General features: G+C 43.4%; 1 protein-coding gene across 3 annotated transcripts in view; it reads right to left on the bottom strand.

The window, feature by feature from the left end:
- acacb (acetyl-CoA carboxylase beta) overlaps positions 1-17,459 on the bottom strand; it is a 22,292-nt gene extending 4,833 nt beyond the window's left edge. The window contains exons 1-43 of one of the 3 annotated variants that reach the window (XM_052068772.1): positions 17,371-17,459; positions 15,226-15,739; positions 11,520-11,652; positions 10,624-10,762; positions 10,435-10,544; positions 10,266-10,347; positions 10,099-10,197; positions 9,505-9,614; positions 9,309-9,419; positions 9,002-9,211; positions 8,737-8,907; positions 8,311-8,472; positions 8,070-8,233; positions 7,830-7,980; positions 7,648-7,751; positions 7,482-7,563; positions 7,261-7,406; positions 7,032-7,182; positions 6,799-6,933; positions 6,534-6,680; positions 6,242-6,430; positions 5,631-5,731; positions 5,441-5,529; positions 5,223-5,347; positions 5,038-5,151; positions 4,820-4,933; positions 4,647-4,736; positions 4,435-4,553; positions 4,049-4,072; positions 3,342-3,482; positions 3,157-3,256; positions 2,988-3,095; positions 2,840-2,896; positions 2,427-2,468; positions 2,096-2,311; positions 1,840-1,995; positions 1,489-1,692; positions 1,186-1,341; positions 970-1,092; positions 633-902; positions 416-513; positions 214-334; positions 14-124 (exon numbers count right to left, since the gene is read on the bottom strand). In XM_052068772.1, coding sequence (XP_051924732.1) covers positions 14-124; positions 214-334; positions 416-513; positions 633-902; positions 970-1,092; positions 1,186-1,341; positions 1,489-1,692; positions 1,840-1,995; positions 2,096-2,311; positions 2,427-2,468; positions 2,840-2,896; positions 2,988-3,095; positions 3,157-3,256; positions 3,342-3,482; positions 4,049-4,072; positions 4,435-4,553; positions 4,647-4,736; positions 4,820-4,933; positions 5,038-5,151; positions 5,223-5,347; positions 5,441-5,529; positions 5,631-5,731; positions 6,242-6,430; positions 6,534-6,680; positions 6,799-6,933; positions 7,032-7,182; positions 7,261-7,406; positions 7,482-7,563; positions 7,648-7,751; positions 7,830-7,980; positions 8,070-8,233; positions 8,311-8,472; positions 8,737-8,907; positions 9,002-9,211; positions 9,309-9,419; positions 9,505-9,614; positions 10,099-10,197; positions 10,266-10,347; positions 10,435-10,544; positions 10,624-10,762; positions 11,520-11,652; positions 15,226-15,719 — 5,769 coding nt within the window. In that variant the 5' untranslated portion in view covers positions 15,720-15,739; positions 17,371-17,459. Of the gene's footprint in view, positions 1-13; positions 125-213; positions 335-415; positions 514-632; positions 903-969; positions 1,093-1,185; positions 1,342-1,488; positions 1,693-1,839; positions 1,996-2,095; positions 2,312-2,426; positions 2,469-2,839; positions 2,897-2,987; positions 3,096-3,156; positions 3,257-3,341; positions 3,483-4,048; positions 4,073-4,434; positions 4,554-4,646; positions 4,737-4,819; positions 4,934-5,037; positions 5,152-5,222; positions 5,348-5,440; positions 5,530-5,630; positions 5,732-6,241; positions 6,431-6,533; positions 6,681-6,798; positions 6,934-7,031; positions 7,183-7,260; positions 7,407-7,481; positions 7,564-7,647; positions 7,752-7,829; positions 7,981-8,069; positions 8,234-8,310; positions 8,473-8,736; positions 8,908-9,001; positions 9,212-9,308; positions 9,420-9,504; positions 9,615-10,098; positions 10,198-10,265; positions 10,348-10,434; positions 10,545-10,623; positions 10,763-11,519; positions 11,653-13,755; positions 15,076-15,225; positions 15,740-17,370 lie in introns of those variants that run through there. The other 2 variants (XM_052068773.1, XM_052068774.1) reach the window with 2 other exon arrangements.

Below are 17,459 nucleotides of genomic sequence, written 5' to 3'. Positions count from 1 at the left end.
AAAACAAACAAACCTTGTTCAATGCACTTGCTCCAGTCAGTATAATGTGAGAGTTCTCCACCTGGATCACCCTCTGGCCCAAACGTACCAAATATGCCCCAATTCCTATAGCGCGGCAAGTCACCTGCAACAGCACAAATGAATCCAAAATAGGTGCGGGAAAATGCCAGTGGCTGGTTCTTCTGACACGCCTGCCTTGCATACCATACTTACCATACTGATTGTAATGATTTCTTCATAGGCCTGAGACGATTCTCCAGCAATGGTGCCTGAACCTCGCAGGTTCTCTACCCCAAGACCTTCATCCTTCCCAATAATGTCTGTGATGATGTACCTGGTCAGACAGTAATTGTAAAAAATGAGCATGAGCAAGGTGGACTAGGAGTTGCACATTTTAAAAGTTGTTTTCTTATACCTTGACTCCCCTCCTTCTTCCACATGGTGGCAATGCACAGAATTGGTGGCGCTGATGCGTGTATAGTCTTGTGGTGTCAGGTAAAGGTACTTAAAACCCTAAAGAGACATACACACGCCACATGTTTTGAATTGACTCCTGGCTTTTTTTTTGGGGGGGGGGCCGGTTCCTCAAAAAGGTACCCACAGAAGAAATGTCAATGCCGGCAGGCCATCACCTTGTAAGGGTCAGTGGGGTCAATCCAGGCCACCTGGAACATGTGTCTGATCTCCTCAGCGAGACCAATGCGCGCTCCACTATTGGCAGCGATGTAAATGCGAGGGATTCCCTCAGCTCTCGCCAACTCGGAGGCCCTGAGGAACAGCTCATCTTCCTGAGGTCCAAATGAGCCAATCATGTGGGTGATGTCGTTACAGATGACAACGATGTCTCGACCTTCTGGATATTCCGGCGTCTTCATCTTCATTTTGAAAGCAACTATTCCCACCTGATAAAGACAAGTAAATGGAAATAATCACACCGATGCAATGCATTCCACTTGACGTGTATCTTACGTCATTGTCTCCAGGCAGGCGGTTTAGTTGCACCAGACGACCTTGGGGGTCCAGAACCAGCTCAGTGCACATCAGCATATCTTTAGGATATTTGTCCTCTGTACCCCACTGCTTAAATAGAGCCTATAGAAAGATTTTAATGAGAGGGAGACCTCCTCAAAACAGGATGAAGGAATGACCGCATATAAGTTGAGAAATTCAGTGTTGTAACAGGACCTGCTTAAACATCTCTGGGAAGTCGTAGACGTATGTTGTGCCAAGAGTTTGAGCCTGGAAACGCTTGGCCTGCAGCAAGTCTTTGGTCACATAAGGAGTGTTGATTAACATGCCTTGCAGAGGTCCCTGTTTGTCTCCATAAGACTGGAACATAATCTAGAGGGGAAATGAAAGACAGCAAATCAATCAAATGAATGAAGATTTATCAACCTAATGGATATCGTCGCGAAAAGTAAGTCAACGTCTATAGCACCATGGAGCGGTAAAATGAAAGAAATAGCTACTCAAGTCAAATGTTTTCACCTGTCCGGAACCTGGGTCAGTAACCTCCTTATACAGACTGATGTCCAAATAATAGCCCGACTCGTTGGTCAAAAAAAGACGTATGGGGATGGCGAGCCCAGTGGGAGTCAGGCGAATGTTGATTTTCAGCTCAGCTTGCAGGACGCGCAGCTTCCAAAGTCGACTTCCGTAGCGCATCACCATGAAACGGACAGACTCCTCAATCTGACAAACAAAAGCAGCAGTTAACATTGAAGATAGAATGCTCACAAGGGTACATATAAAGGTTGTACTGAGCAATCTGAAAGATGTGTTGACTACTCAGGCTATTATCCCAGCATTACAGCTGCAGAGATGCGCAGCACAACTCACTTTTGATGGATCCATAATGACGGTAGGGACAAAGTTGAGGAAGATGTGGTTGCAGTCTGTACGAACGTTTGTGTTACTGAAGGCCACCTCCAACTCATCCATGGCCTCTAGCAGAAGACGCTCTCCCTCATTTTGAAGATACTCAAAAGACGCTTCCTGTTTTGCACACCAACGCAATCCAAATACTACATTAGAAAATCCTGTTGGAAAAAAAAACGTTAACTGGTTTGGGCTTTTTTTGTCAATAGCCTCTTGCCTTTGTAATCAGATCAGAGTGGCGAATAATAGCTCGGATGAAGAATCTGTAATCGGTAACTTCGGCTCCCTCCTGAACACGAGCGGCTCCCAGGTAGAGGTGCATTTTGTGGTTGGCACAGGGAACGGCAGTCAGGTCAAAGTTCCTCATGCGGTTCAGTTCCAGCTGAAACGCTAAAGCTGGCTCCAGATTACGGTAGATCCGATCTTCCTGGAACTATGCAGAGCAACGGATGAGGGGTTAACCACCTCTTCAGACAGCAGCACAATCGATGATGTTGGATATTCAAAGTCACTTAGAAGAGTTAAGAAACAAATAAAAACAAAAATACCCCATCTCGTGCTCTGAAAGTGAAGAACTTGGGGAACTCCCTCTGTTGAAAAGAAAGAGAACGATGCACTAGTATGTCCTGGAAAGTGTCAAGGATGAGCTGGAGCTGACTTTGGGCAAGAGACAGGACATGACCTGGTTGCCAGTCAGTCACAGCACAAACAGGAAGCAACCATTCACACTCGCATCAATTAAGAGTCTGCAGGGAACCTAACATGCAAGTTTGGGGATTATGAGAGGAAACACAGAAAGTTCAAAGCCAAGATTGGACTACAGGAACCTTTGACTTTGCGGGAACCACAATATGGCAAACAATATGAGCCTCTTTGAAAAGCATCTCATAATTTAGCCAAACGCTTTGTCATAAAATTCAAGCAAAAATCGTTTTTTTTAGCATTTTGTAAGTGAAATTACCTTCTGCGCAACCAAAAATGTGATTCTTCTGATGCCATATTCAAAGAGGGATGATCTCTAAGGAAAAAAAACAACAACAACGATATTTGAGTAATTTGGTCCTCATTTAAAATGACACTTTCAGAGTCACTACAGTCTATGAGCTGACCTTTGACTGGGCGAAAGACGTGAAGGCAATAACTAAGGCATCATCATCCTCAATGTCAGCTCTTTTGATTGAGACATTAATGATGTGGATTGGATTCTCCCCGGTGTTCTGTAGGGAAGAGGAAGATGTATCCCCGGGGCAAAAAAAAAAAGACAACAAAGAGACTCACCTTAAAGTTGTCTTCTTCATAAAAACTGGAGCACGATTCTAAAAAGGTCTGGTTCTCCAACAGAGGCTCTGCAAAACTGCAAAGAATTTCATCAAAGTTCCTACAAAAGAAACAATATCAAGTCAATGACCTTAATCCCTCATAAATGTGAAACGAGATAAGAGTGGAAAAATAAACAGGTCGACCTTTTGAAATCGTCAAAACACTGGAAGGCTACCATAGCGCCCATGCGTTGACATGGTGGAGACAGAGCTCCCTCCAGAAAAAGGTCACTGCTCTGCCGCCGCATTTTTAACTGCCCTGAAGCATTCACTGGGACAGGAACCCTAAAAAAAAAAAAAAAAAAGACAGACGGTGGGTAGCACATAGCACCACTGAAGTATCACTACAGAGATGTGTGCCATGTCAAAAAAAAATAGCAGACAAGACAGTAAGTATTTCAGATAATTGCAGCTGCATTTTTGGATATTAAATAAAAGCAAGAATGATGACCCTCAAGTGCAATAAGAATTACATACATTTTCACATCAGCGTTTCATTAATTGAAAGGATTATGATTTGTTATCAAGATCTGAATTGCAGCTCGAAATTTGAGGACAACGACAACATTTTAGGCAAGAGATTTTTAAGAGGGACTTGAGCAAACAAAAGGATATGACAGTTGAACCTCTTAAAAAAATCTCTGTATCGATGTAGAAATTGAGAGAAGCATTGCATACGGAGAAGTTTGGCTCAAAAGGTGAATTATAGGAAGGGCTTGTTATTCAGTCGTAGTGATTGCGGAAAAATGTTTCTGGATTCACATGAATGGGGAATCCATCCAATTGGCATGCTAAGCAGTGAGACATTCACGCCATCAGGTGGTAGTTGGCTGGGAGGAGCTTTACTCTACCTGTTCAGAGTAGGGTTGCTCCCTCTGAAATAAGATGATTGACAGGTGAATATTAGCAGCGGAGGATCTCCGCCTCTAAGCATTCCAATTTATACTTCACATTCCAGTTCAGTGGGTTAAACTATTTGATGAAGACCAGGTTAGGCATCAAAACATTAGACAGCATGTTATCTACATTGATGTCATTCAAAGTTAGCTGGATGTTGCCTTAGTACCCCCCCCCCCCCCCCCCCCCCCACCCACCAGGTGACTCAGAGGGCAGGCCCAACCCATCTTATCTGCTCCTTTTATGACAGAAAAGCATTTGGAGGATACAGCCTGGCTTTGCAGGTCGTCATACAACAGCAGAGGAGTTTCACCTGTTTGAGCAAAGGCCAAAGTGTTACCTGTTGGGGTGCGATGATGGCAGCATAAACTGGAAATCGACAGCACACGTTCCGTCCCGCAGCTGGTGATGCTGGATACTGTTGAGCTCATAAGCGATGTAAGCTCGACGCACGTACACCTGGGGGGGGGGGAAGGAAAAGCATCATGCCATTAGTAGTGAATTACAAAATAAAGACGAGGATAACATACTGTAACTTCACTTTGCATGTACCTCCAGCGCAGCCATGCAGACGACTTGATTGGAGTGGTAGAAGAAATTGGGCAGCACATCAAAAATTGAGGTCTCAGAGAGGATGAGTTTCTGATGGAAATGGAACAAAAAGCAGAAATGATTTGATATCAGAGGTGATAAAAGTGCTCCAGACAAGTAATCACAATACTTACCTTTAGATTTTCAGGGCAAAACTGATGGCCGTACATGTCAATGGCAGAGAGGAAGATGGACTCCACTTGGTTGTGCCTCAGTTCATACGATGGTAAATGAGAGGCAATCAGCACCTATGCCAGAGTATTACACAGAATGAGTTGCGTAGGCCAGTCAATCAAACAAACGGATGAAAAATACAAACAATAGTGTACAGTATTGAACTACTTAGCCTTACCTGTCTGGCTCTTAAGGCGACCTTTGAATTCTCCATTTTACTGAGCTGCGTGAGTTCATTGAGAATCACCATAAGCTCGTCTGCCAGAGTTGGATCCCTTCCACAGAGTTGATCCTAAAAAAAAAAAAAAGTCAAAGATTTTCTTGACTTCTATTCACTTGTGATGAATATACTGAAGGCCTTACGATGAGCATTGTGACCAGGATGTTTTTCTTGAAGACCTGGGCGTGAGAAAAGATGTATTCCAGCACAGGACTCATGTCGGGCTTATATTGCTCCCTCAAGTTGATGACACACTTGTCGTAATGAGCTGTTTGTGGAAATGGATCAAATCCCATACGCAATTCAATTACACTAAAAAACATTTTGAAAGCAGGTAACGTTGCTCAAGCATTGTGGTCACCTTGTTGAAACTGCATCTCTACTTGAAGGTATCGCTTCAGCAGATCCAGAACCACAGACTTCATGTAACCGCGAATTCCACTGCGGTACCTGTAAAACGAATTTTTTTTTAATATCATGAATCAGTGCAATCGCAATTACTGATTTTATTGATTTAATTTTTTTACTGATGATAAGGAATCCAAACAAACCTCTGAACCAGCTGAACAATACTCTGAGTGTTAATGAAGAACACTTCCCGATCCGCCTTCCTCTGTAGAGTGGCTGCATGGCTGTCGAGAATATTTGCAATCTGGGTTAAAAAGAAATGTTGTTAAGCACCGCTTTTAGACAATTCGTTTATAAATTGATGGGGCTCAGCATTAATAAGTACAATTCAACATATTTCGAATAAGTTATTTTTACTGAACTAGAGCAGCGTTTACAATACTTAAAAAAATTCAAAAGACCTAATTAAATGTCTATAAAAGATGGCCAATTTTTTCCTTAATTTCTGATGGGAAAAACGCATAATAATTTAATGAGAAAGAATATGAAGAAAGAATGATTAGACAATCCATCCATTTTCAATAGTGCTCGTCGTCATTTGGTCCACAGGTAAGTTGGGGCCTATCCCGGCTGACTTTTCAGGAATAAGAACCAAGCATGATCAACGTTGATTTAGTCAAACCTGACCGCACTCTGATTTTATTTACCTTACATTCAATTAAAATGAAAACAAATTTGTTTTTTTTTTAAAATGCGAGCCTGTACCCATTTATGCTGAGCATTGCTTTTCTAGAAAATAGTTTAGGTCTTGCACCCTTTGGCTTGGGAACTGGCACAGGACAGAGGTGATGTTGCTGGCATATTGGGCCATGACTTTTCGGATATCTTTCTCGACGCCAAGTGGGATTCGGCCGGCCACGCTAGTCATGATCTCCTGCAGTTCCAGCAGCGGCAGGGACGGGTCCCTCAGAGTCTTCATGAGGGTCGCTACCCACTGTTTCAACTGGAGAGACGGAAAAAAAAAATCAACACACGTTTTTTTAAAGTCGATATGATCGATTGATGTTGATAGAAATTCTGCAGCAGGTAAAATTGCCGAGATGTACCTTGGTGCTAAAGTAGGGCTCTTCGAGGCAATAGCCATCCATTACTTTAACCAGGTTTTCAAGGACGCTGTGGAACACCTGGTGGAGTTTTTCCCCGACAATGGGCAATGGGTGCTGTGGCGGTAGGGTGGCTGTATTGAGCTCCACCTACATTATGACAGAAAAGGGTGGTTAGATTTACATTCACCAAAATACAGAATCAAATTTTTTTTTCATCTTAACAAGAGAATGGGTTCTGCAGGAAGAGTCATTTGAGTTAACTTACCCGGTGTATACAACCAGGGTCATCCAAGTTCATATGCGCAATCACACAGCCGGATTCCAAAACTGCGCCGGGCCTCTTGACAAAATGTACATGTCCGGTTTGCTGTACAGTTAGAGTCATCACCATCTTCATCACCTGAGTCCACACCGCAAACAGCCGGTCATATAAAATGCACTAATGTACAGTATTAGTTTGAGTGCGATCAGTAAAAATGCACATCTCCTCAAATTCACCTCGATCTCTGCATAGGTCTCGCCTGAGCAAATATGATCTCCGTCGGCAACAACGTACTGCAGTAGTTTACCAGCAGAAGGTGATCTCAGCACAGAGGGATCATTTTCTTTATCAAACACACAAGTCTTGTTGCCGACGGTAATGCGGTATCTGCAGAATTAAAGAAGCACACACTTTGGTTTGTTTGTATGAATTCAGGCAGAATCTTTAAAGTGAAATAAGGCTTACCTGTCCAGCTCCTCTTTCATGTAGGTGGTATGGCTGCTGCCATCATAGGAGAGCAGCAGGCCACCGTCACTGAGCCGGTGAACATCTATTTCAATGTTGGAGCCATTCATTATGATGACATATGTTGTTGGGGACTGGCGAGCGACCTTATGTCAACAACAGAAGATACGTGCTTGAGAATGAAAACAGTATAATCAGGATGCAGTGGGAATGAAAGATACCTTTAAGCAGAATTTGACTCCTTCGTATATGAGATCTACACTGACAGAGTTGAGGAGGCTGGCTGCAGGCAGAACCTGGCCTCTGTCGGGATAAAAGAGTTTGGGCACATATTTATGATTCTTTTTCTTATTATTCGTGTCCAGATGTTGAGAGTTTTGGACTGACCTTTCTAGTGAGTGAAGAAAGTCAGACATGCTCTTTCTGAAGCTTGCATCGGCGACATGCAAAGCCCCGCAGACGACCCCCAACATGGTGTCTGGTCTCTCTGCCTGCAGAAAAGTCACGTGGCCTTTTGTCGTGAAATTCACCAGACCAACATGTCGAGACAGCTACCAAATGACTCATACCTGCACTTTCTCCGCAATGAGGTGATCCAGCCAGCTCGTGTCTATGTCATTGTTTCGGAAGCTCTCGGTTTCAAGTAACTTAATGAGGTATTCAACGGTTGTCCTGAAATCACCTCTGATCGACAGCTCCTTCATAGCCACCACCATGTTCCTGAAGCAGATAACAACCAAAGGCTGACACCAGACAAGACGGGGACTGATTTACGGGTGAGTCAACAACAACAACAAAAAAAGACTCACGAAATGGCCTCTTCTCGGTTCTCCCCCCAGGAGAAACAGTGTCCAAACTGCGAGTCTGCAAATTCATGCAGACCCCCGGTTGCTCCGACACTAAAGTAACCCCAAACATTTTTACTGCTGCGGAAGTTCAGCTCCTGCACAGTGCCTGAGCTGGGTTTGAAGCCCTGTAAACAACACGACAGGAATTCCATTTTGAGGAAAAGAACGGAAGATTAATAGCATTGGTGAGACTGAGCTTTACCTCGTCGGGGTTCTCACTCGTGATTCGGGCTGCGATGACATGCCCTCTTGGACTTGGCGCGCAGTCTCGCGTCTCAAAGTTAATCATGTTGTCACCCCAAGCAGTTTCTCCGTACAGTAAACGAATGTCTTTGATTCTGTAAAGGGGGATGCCCATGGCAATCTGTGGTAGATGACAAAGAGGGTGAAAATGATTTCATGTGTTGCCAAAATCTGTCCATTCAGAGAAAAGATACAATGAGGGCAAAGGTATTGGGACACAACACAAGCAATCAAACCAGACTTGGTCTCAAGCGCTTAATGTCCGCTTAATATTAGTATAATATTAATAATAATTAATAATATTTCACTTCACTGTAGGCCACCTGTCCAAATCCATATTGTATCCTCTCGCAGTACTTTTTGGACCGTCCGGTGATGATTTTACCTGAAGTTGGGCAGCTGGAAGGTTTACATCTGCAATCATCTCTGTACAGGGATGTTCGACCTGCAGACGAGGGTTGAGCTCCAAAAAATGGAAACTTCCATCCTCAGAGAAAAGATATTCCACTGTTCCAGCACTGACATAGCCCACCATTTTAGCTAATCTCACGGCATACTGAGTAAGGAAGAGGAAACAGAATGTTATCATGCAGGCCAAGTTGGAGCGAATACATAAAAAAAAACATCCATGACTCAATATAGTGACTGACCTGTTCCATCTGCTCAAATGTCGAGGGTGCAGCTATGGTTGCAGGGGCTTCCTCTATGATCTTCTGGTGCCTTCTTTGGATGGAGCAATCTCGACCAAACAGAGAGATGGCGTTTCCATATTCATCAGCCAATATCTGAACCTCAAGGTGCCTCGCATGCTGGGCCATCTGCATGATGAAAATGGGCGAGCCGGGTACTTCTGTCTGAACCTGCACCCAAACATACTTGTTTGTCATAACCACTGCAAAGTTTGGGACTGGATTCCACAGAATTTACATGAAAGTTCAAAAATTAAAATTCACATACATGTCTAAAAGAGCTTGGAAAGTCATCGGCACTTTCGACTTTGCGGATACCTTTCCCGCCTCCACCCTCCGAAGCTTTGATAACAACCGGATAACCAATTCTCTCAGCTTCCTGCCCCAACAGACATAAGGGGATGCAACATAATGAATGCAACTTCTTTTGAAAAATGCCAAATAGTTTTGTTGAACACGCCTACCGCCAAACCATGATCTACATCTACCACACAGCCTTGTGTGTAGACGTCAGGAGGAACGCTGATTACGTTGCCGGGACTTTGGTCAGCCTCCCTCCAGTCCACTTTTAGACCTGAAAAAGGACAAGAAGAACAGATTGAAGCATTTTCATGGAACACAAATGCTATGTAGGGCAGTACGGTGGTCTAGTGTTTAGCATGTCAGCCTTGCGGTTCTGAAGCTTCGCGTTCAAATCTTGGTTCTAGAGTTATGATAGATAAATCAATATAATGTCCTTTTTTTTTTGTTGAAAAAAGCAATGATGAGATGTTTTTTTGGGGGGGGGGGGGGTGTGGGGGGTAACCTGTAAAGTCGTTGCATGACGTCTCGAGCGATCTCACCAAATCTCCAGACTTAATTTCAGCAAGCAACGAAGAATTAATGTTTGGGGGGGGGGAGTTCCCTTTGATTTTTTTTGTCTGTGACACTTACTCCAAAAGACAGACCAGCATTGACACTGGCTGCTCAGACAAGCAGACCTTGGGAGAAGAAGAACACTGTATACACCGAATCCAGTGTAAAATTGGGTAAAACGAGACAAGCAGAAGAGGTCGAACCTGATCCGCTCCAGGGTAGCGTAGGAATGTCTGCACTCTGGGCCACGATCGAGGATGCAACCTTATCCCCAAGAGCCCACATAGCCTTGCTGGATGGACCTGGAACAAAAATACAATTGGAAAACAAGCACCCTCATGAAAAAGAGGTCTTTCAATTTTTGTTTTACCCAAGAATGAAATGCCTGCTTTGTTCAACAACTCAGGTAGTTTGGGATTTTCTGAGGCATGACCCCAGCCGGCCCACACCGCCTGTCGACAGAGATGCAAATCTTTGGTTACACACAAAAAGGTTTTATCACAGACGACATATGCGGGGGATGCAACAGTGATATTTACCTGCACTGGTATTCTTTTGGCAATGTCCACGATCAATTCCACATTGGCGTAGTTGTTATTGTTTGGCCCACCAGGAACAGGTACATAGTGGTCAGCCATTTTGATGTATTCTAAAAACAAAGACAAACAGCTAGTGATTCATTCTGCAGCGTGTTGACGACGAGCTCAATAATAACTGCCGTGTTGTACCCGCATTCGCTTTCAAGTCTTCGGGGGTGACCATGACCACAAAGCGGATGGTCCTCTCATTTCGAAACATCTCGTAGGACCAGCGTCGAATGGAGCGCATGCATTTAACTGCAGCAATGCCGTTGTTGGCGATCAGCACCTATGAAAGAGGCAACTGAATGGGTAACAGAACATTCAGTCATCCGTTCATTTTCCGATCCGCTTTATCCTCACAGGGGGTGCTGGAGCCTATCCCAACTGTCTTTGGGCAGTAGGCGGGGGACACCCTGAACCGGTTGCCAGACAATCACAGGGCACACAAAGACGAACAACCATCCGTGCTCACACTCACACCTAGGGACAATTTAGAGTTTTCAATCAGCCTGCCATGCATTTTTTTAGAATGTGGGAGGAAACCCGCGTACCCGGAGAAAACCCACGTAGGGCCAGGGAGAACATGCAAACTCAACACAGGGAGGCCGGAGGGGGATTGAACCCACGACCTCTGCACTGTGAAGTCGACGCGCTAACCACTGAAACACCAGGCCACCGGTAACAGAACAACGAAGTGAATTTTGAACAGCAGAAAAATAAACTTAACAGCAAAATTAACCAATTGTCATCCATAAAATAAGTAAGCACGGCATTAAACGCAAAGAGGAGATAAAAGGTCAGCCAGAGCCACAATTTTGGACGATGAAAGATGGTGCCATTGTGATTCTGGGGCGTTGACGGTTCCAGTGATGCCAACTCAAATTGTGAACATAAATACACGTATCAGCGGCGCATTTATCCTAACTGTCAACGAAAAATATTGATTTCTTCCTTGACCCATGTGCCACCTTTCTACAAAGTTTAGAAAAACACAGTCAAACCAATCCCGATAAAAAGAATTAGAGTTTTTTTTTCCCCCTTACTTTTTCAATGACACGATTTCCACCGAAGCGCGTGACAAACTCGGCAGGTGAGGCCACAGTGAAGTCTCGATGAAGATCCATCTTTCTGTGTTCGCGTCCTTTTTTCACCAAGTGAGGACCAGACATGCTGGGCCTGGAACAGGAAACCTTCAGAGTTATCTGTCTTGCCGAGAATCAATCGGTGTTCGGCTCACATGCCCCCTTTCATATTGCCAGAAACAGGTAGTTGCAGAGAGCCTCGAGTTCTATTACAAGCACACGAGGAAACAGCTCGATGAGCAGTTACAAGAAAATGAGCTGCAGAAAACAATAGCCAAAGTCAAAGTCAAAGTTCAGGTTCTGTGATGCAGCAACCAATCTACAGTACTGTATGTTCTTATCTTGTTTTCTGTTGTTGAACATAAACTGTATTATTACAGCACTTGCCATAGAAAGTGATTGACATTGTTCAAACTGTAGTCAAAATGACTTGATTGAAATGCAGCGTGAAATTAAAGTATATCGGCCAATTGCTGGTCTGTCGTTAATATGTTTAAGTGGGGTGCTTCACACAATATAAAAGGTTAATCAGAAACAAAATGTACAGGGCAGACAGATTTTAAATTCCGTGGTCAACCAGTGGTGATAAGATAGGATTTATTACTAAAATATTGGAAAAACACATGATATGCACTCAATGGCCACATTTGGCATTGCGATATCTATAACGAGGTCCAGTACGAGAACTGTATCACAATGACTCTATAATAATGGTGTCTTTATTGCATCATATGAGAGATGTTTGATATTTTTGGTTCGCTTATGGTGTCTTGTGAGAGGGTCAAACAATACGAAACCACACCAAAAACGATCCAATTCCAGCACTGTTCATCCCAAAGCCTCTGTGAAGAAGGACCATTAGTGACTTGAAACGTTTGCCCATGTTTGGAAGGAAATTGATCAGCGAAGTTGATAAGAAGTTCTCTGATGACTCTGCGATTGTTGGCCTCATTACAGAGGGGGACGATCGGGAGTACAGGGGACTGACGAAGGACTTTGTGGACTGGTGCCAGCAGAATCTCCTCCAGATCGACCCTAGGAAAACTAAGGAGTTGGTTGTGGATTTCTGCAGGAAACAGTCCTCACCAGCACCGATGAACATCCAGGGTATGGACATAGAGAGGGTGACCTCCTACAAGTACCTAGGTGTTCTTCTGAACAAACTGGACTGGTCTACAAACACGGACACCCTGATTAGGAAAGGACAGAGCTGACTCTTCCTACTCAGGAAACTGAGGTCTTTTGGGGGATCAGGGGTCGCTCCTTAAGACTTTCTATAACTCGGTGGTGGCCTCGGCCATCCATTATGGCATTGTCTGCTGGTCAGGCAGCATCTCAGCCCGGGACAGAAAGAGACTTGAGCGACTGGTCAGGAAGGCCAGTTCTGTCCTGGGCTGCTCCCTTGACACTCTGGAGGAGGTGGGCAACAGAAGGATGCTAACTAAGCTAAAAGCTATGACGGCCAGTCCCTCCCACCCCCTTCCAGCCCGCCCTGACAGCACTTGGTAGCTCCTTCAGCCAGAGACTGTTACACCCGCGCTGTAAGAAGGAGAGATACCGACGCTCGTTCCTACCGACTGCTGTCAGGCTGATGAATAAAAAATAACAATAATAATAATAATACTAATTAAATGATGTGATGTGTGTGATGTGATGTGAAAAACAATTGTAAAAAGCACTGCAATTTATCCATTTTGTATTTATATTGCACTTAATTGAACGGTGTTTGTTGTTTTTTTTCTCCTTTCTTCTTTCTACCTACATTCTTGCTGCTGGAGGCTGTAAATTTCCCCAATGTGGGACAAATAAAGGATATCTTAATCTTAAGACCCATAATTATACAGTATTGTACTTGTACACATTTCAATTCCATTATCTCTCTCTGTAGCTAACTATTGCTTTCTATACATCTCTTCATATACCGGGAGATATTTATCTACATCGATATGAACATCGATGATGATAGCATACCACAGATTTAAACAACTGTTAATCCAAATATCGTTCTCTTCAGTTCTTGTACACATGAGATGTCACATAACCACAACTACATCATGAGCAATCCTTCATGTTTAAACAAACCTGCAGCCGCGTTTACTTGGGAACTGCTGCATTCATAAACAGAACCAAGGAATTTGAAACTAAACACATACGCACTCGCAATGGTGTCAAATGACAGCGCCGAAATGTGACTGACCTTTGAAGTTGCAGGAACCAGGCGGCACTTTGTAAAACATCTTCCTCCATTGCCTAGCAAGCTTCACAAGTGTGTGCGTTTGAAAAGTGAAATGAAAACTACAACAAAAGAATTACACTTCCCCGTCAAGCTGCCTCCTTCGCCTTCCCCACCCACAAGTGCAGATAAGACAGACGACAAGCTGCCCAATGACAAGTTTAAACACAGCAGACCCAAGAGTAGCGGGCAAAGTGTTCCTTCAATTGAATGCGGAGGAAGCCACGGTACTTTATTAATACGGGTGCACATTATATAACATATATGCAGTCCCCTCCAAAAGTATTGGAACCGCATGGTCAATTATTTTGTTTTTGCCGAGTACTGAAGACGTTTGGATTTCAGAGCAAAGGGTGAATATCAGACAAAAGTACAGAAGTCCAACTTTTCTTTCATTGTATTGACATCTAGATGTGGTAAACAACGCCAGACAGAGCAACTTCTGTTTCAACCAACCCAGTTTTCAAGCAAAACTATTGGAACAGTCATCATTAAATTAACTTAAAGTGTATAACATTTAGTATTTGGTGGCACATCCCTTTCTTGCAATATCAGCATCAAGTCTGTAACTCACCGACTTCACCAGAGTGTTGCTGTTTTTTTTTTGTTTTTTTTTAATGCTTTCCCAAGCCTACTATAGTCTCTTTCAGTTCTTGTTTGTTTCTGGCATGGGGGAAGCGGCTGGTCTTTTCAATCTCCTCTTCAGGAATTGAAATGCATGCTCTGTTGAGTTCAGGTCCGGTGATTGACTTGGCCAATCTTAAGACCTTCCACTTTTCCCACCCCTGATGAAGTCCTTTGTTGTGTGGGCAGTGTGTTTTGGGTTATCGTCTTATGACATGATGAAGCTTCTCCCGAGTGGTTTTACTGTAAATTGCCAGGCAAATTGGTTTTACGGACTTCATACTTCAGTGTGCTGCTCTCTCGCTCAGAAAATAAGGGGAATTTTCTTAGACCTTGCCGTCATAAAAACTTTATGGCCAATGTTTTGGTACCATTTTAATTTTGGAACTGCCTGACCACCATAAATTAACCACGCGGAATTAAAACAAAACAAAATGTGCCATTTTAATTTAGAGGGTGGGTGGTTTGCCCTTGAGTCATAGCACACATTTCAAAGTCACTCTAGTTCCATTAATAGAGTAAAGGGGGGGTGTGGCATACAACAATAGCACAGGCCATTTGATGGCAGTTGGATGATAACAGCTAATTATTGAGGACTGGTCAAGTAGAGGTGCCTGTGTGATGCTCATCTGTCACATGAACCAGTGCGTAAACAACTTTGAAATGAGACCACAGGCAAAATAAAAACTGTTATTCATGTTGTGAAAGCGCTATATAAATCAGCATGTATTGTATTGTATTGTATATGTCTGATATATGTTTCACACCGTAAGGCGCTACATTAAACAGCAATAAATAATGCAAACTTACTTCATGCCTGAGGAATTGGGCCGTGACACTTCAGGTGATATCTGTTGACGAGATGATCTGGCCGCGGAGGTTGACGGCTGCGAAGCACCGCTCGGCGGTTTGGCTGCCAACAGCTCCTCGTCTGAGGAATTGTCCTCTGATGCTCCCAGAATGAACATGAGACGCTCCCTCGCTCTGGGCCCGGATCTGAGCATTGGCTCATTGCTTGTAGAAGGTTTTTGTGTGGTGAGGGGCGACTGCTGCTGCTGCTCTTTCACGTGAAGTGCAGCAGAGGAGCTGTGATCTTGAAGGGTTTTCTCCACAGGCTGTGTTGATGCACACTGTTGGCCTGGAAGATAGGAGTGTACTGCAGGCACATCCTCCTCAAGTAAAGAGGGACTGTCGCCTGACGGAGATTCCTCTCCTTTCTCGGGCATCGTCACTTTGGTGCTATTAATCTTCCGTAGGTGAAAAAAAATCCATAGGATTATTCCCAACAATGCAAACACGAACATTCGCAGACATCCTCCTGACACTGTGGGAGGTGGGGGGAGAAACAGTTCATTAAGTTCAATAACATTTTTATGAAAAGTGGGCCTTTGACTAAACGTCCATCATTGATTATCAAGTCATATAATTCTGACTATGTTTAATGGGTGTGGGAAAATCTCTCTGAATGTTCTTAACAGCTGCTTCCTTTGGTTTCCAGTGTTGTATTGAACAGAATAATGCTGACATGTGTAGTGCCATCATGCAGGTCTGTATGTCTGTAGCTAAATTCCCCGTATCAGAAATCATGCTTTTTGTCTTTCGAGCACAAAATAATTGAGACTGAATCAAAACTTTAATTGTGACAGCTAAGTCATGTACTCCATTTTGCCTCAAATATGTTAACAAATGAACCCTCAATAAACCATCCCATGAGAGAGTTTATAACAACTGCAGGGTTTATCAGAGTTTGTCTTGTTGATATAACGCAAATAGTTTCATTACGCATAATCATTTCAATAGTAATCTATTGTAACTTGCCTATGAACTGCATTTGTTTGTCCTTGCCCTTTGATTAAGGTCAATCTGCTTCCTCCACTCGGAGGCAAAGCAGGGTTGGAGAGTGCAGTATTTTATTCTAGTCTAGGGACATTAAACTGAAGGTCAGGTGAAGGTGTTCAGAGGTCATATGTGTCAGGACAAAGGGCACGCTAGGTAACTGTGATTAAAGTACTACAAATATGAATCAGACTAATGTGTAGATGGCAAAACTGCCCTATAAACAAATTATTTCCCATGAGGTGATTTCAACTACAATGAAGGTTTATTCAGATCATATGCCAGGCAGTTTTCTGAGGTCACATTGACACTATTTCTTAATATGAGCATAAAAATGAGCACGCAACTTTCCCTCTCGGGTAGTAAATGTTACACTTTTCCTTTGCGTGAGTAACCGTGCATGCAAACTTTCCCAGGCAGCGTCTGGTAAACAAAACAGACACTCTGCAACAGCTGACATCAGATCGCAGAGAAGCTACTTGCTATTTGGCTACAACTGGAGGAAAGGTCAAGGAGCGAGGGTCTGTAACTGACGATAGAGGAGGTACAGCTAACCACAGCAATAAACTGAACGTACATACGAAGCACTCTATATTGAATAAAACAAAAAAAATCTATGTGTCGAGGTGAACCTGTTGATGCTGGCCCGAATGACTTCTAAGGCATGTCTGTAAGATAGCTAAAGTCTTACAGGTGTTTTTCATCAGAAAACTTGTCAACACCGGATTCATTTAGCAGGATTCTTTGCTGCAACACAGTAATAGCAATACTTTGATCATGACTCCAGGCGAGAAGTCAGCGGAATTTCAAAAAAAGGTTTGTTTGCTTGCTTGCTTCAGCCCACATGAAAACGAATTTGCCTTTCACTCTGGCACGATTTTTTGTTGCGATGATAATTCGGATATGTTTTTAAGACGCATAGACAATATCCAGTGTGACAAATAACAATTTCATTTGGGTGTTGTTGCTAGCAAGACAGCTAACAGACAAGAAAATGTTTCCCTAGAGACCTGCATTGACACCGTTAATAAATGTGACATTACAATTATTACCGCCTTTGGTTAATTCACTTTTTGAAGTGACTTTTTTTCAATTAAACCTTGTGTCATGCACGCCTACCTGCAGTTGAGTGTCAGTCAATCCCCAGTGCAGCAGCTCCCCTCCCCCCAATATAGTAAACATGTGTCAAGGGGTTAAGCTCCTCCCAC

The sequence above is a fragment of the Hippocampus zosterae genome, chromosome 6 (genome assembly GCF_025434085.1).
Source record: "Hippocampus zosterae strain Florida chromosome 6, ASM2543408v3, whole genome shotgun sequence".
Lineage (NCBI taxonomy): Eukaryota > Metazoa > Chordata > Actinopteri > Syngnathiformes > Syngnathidae > Hippocampus > Hippocampus zosterae.
This window is presented reverse-complemented; position numbering and strand designations above follow the sequence as displayed.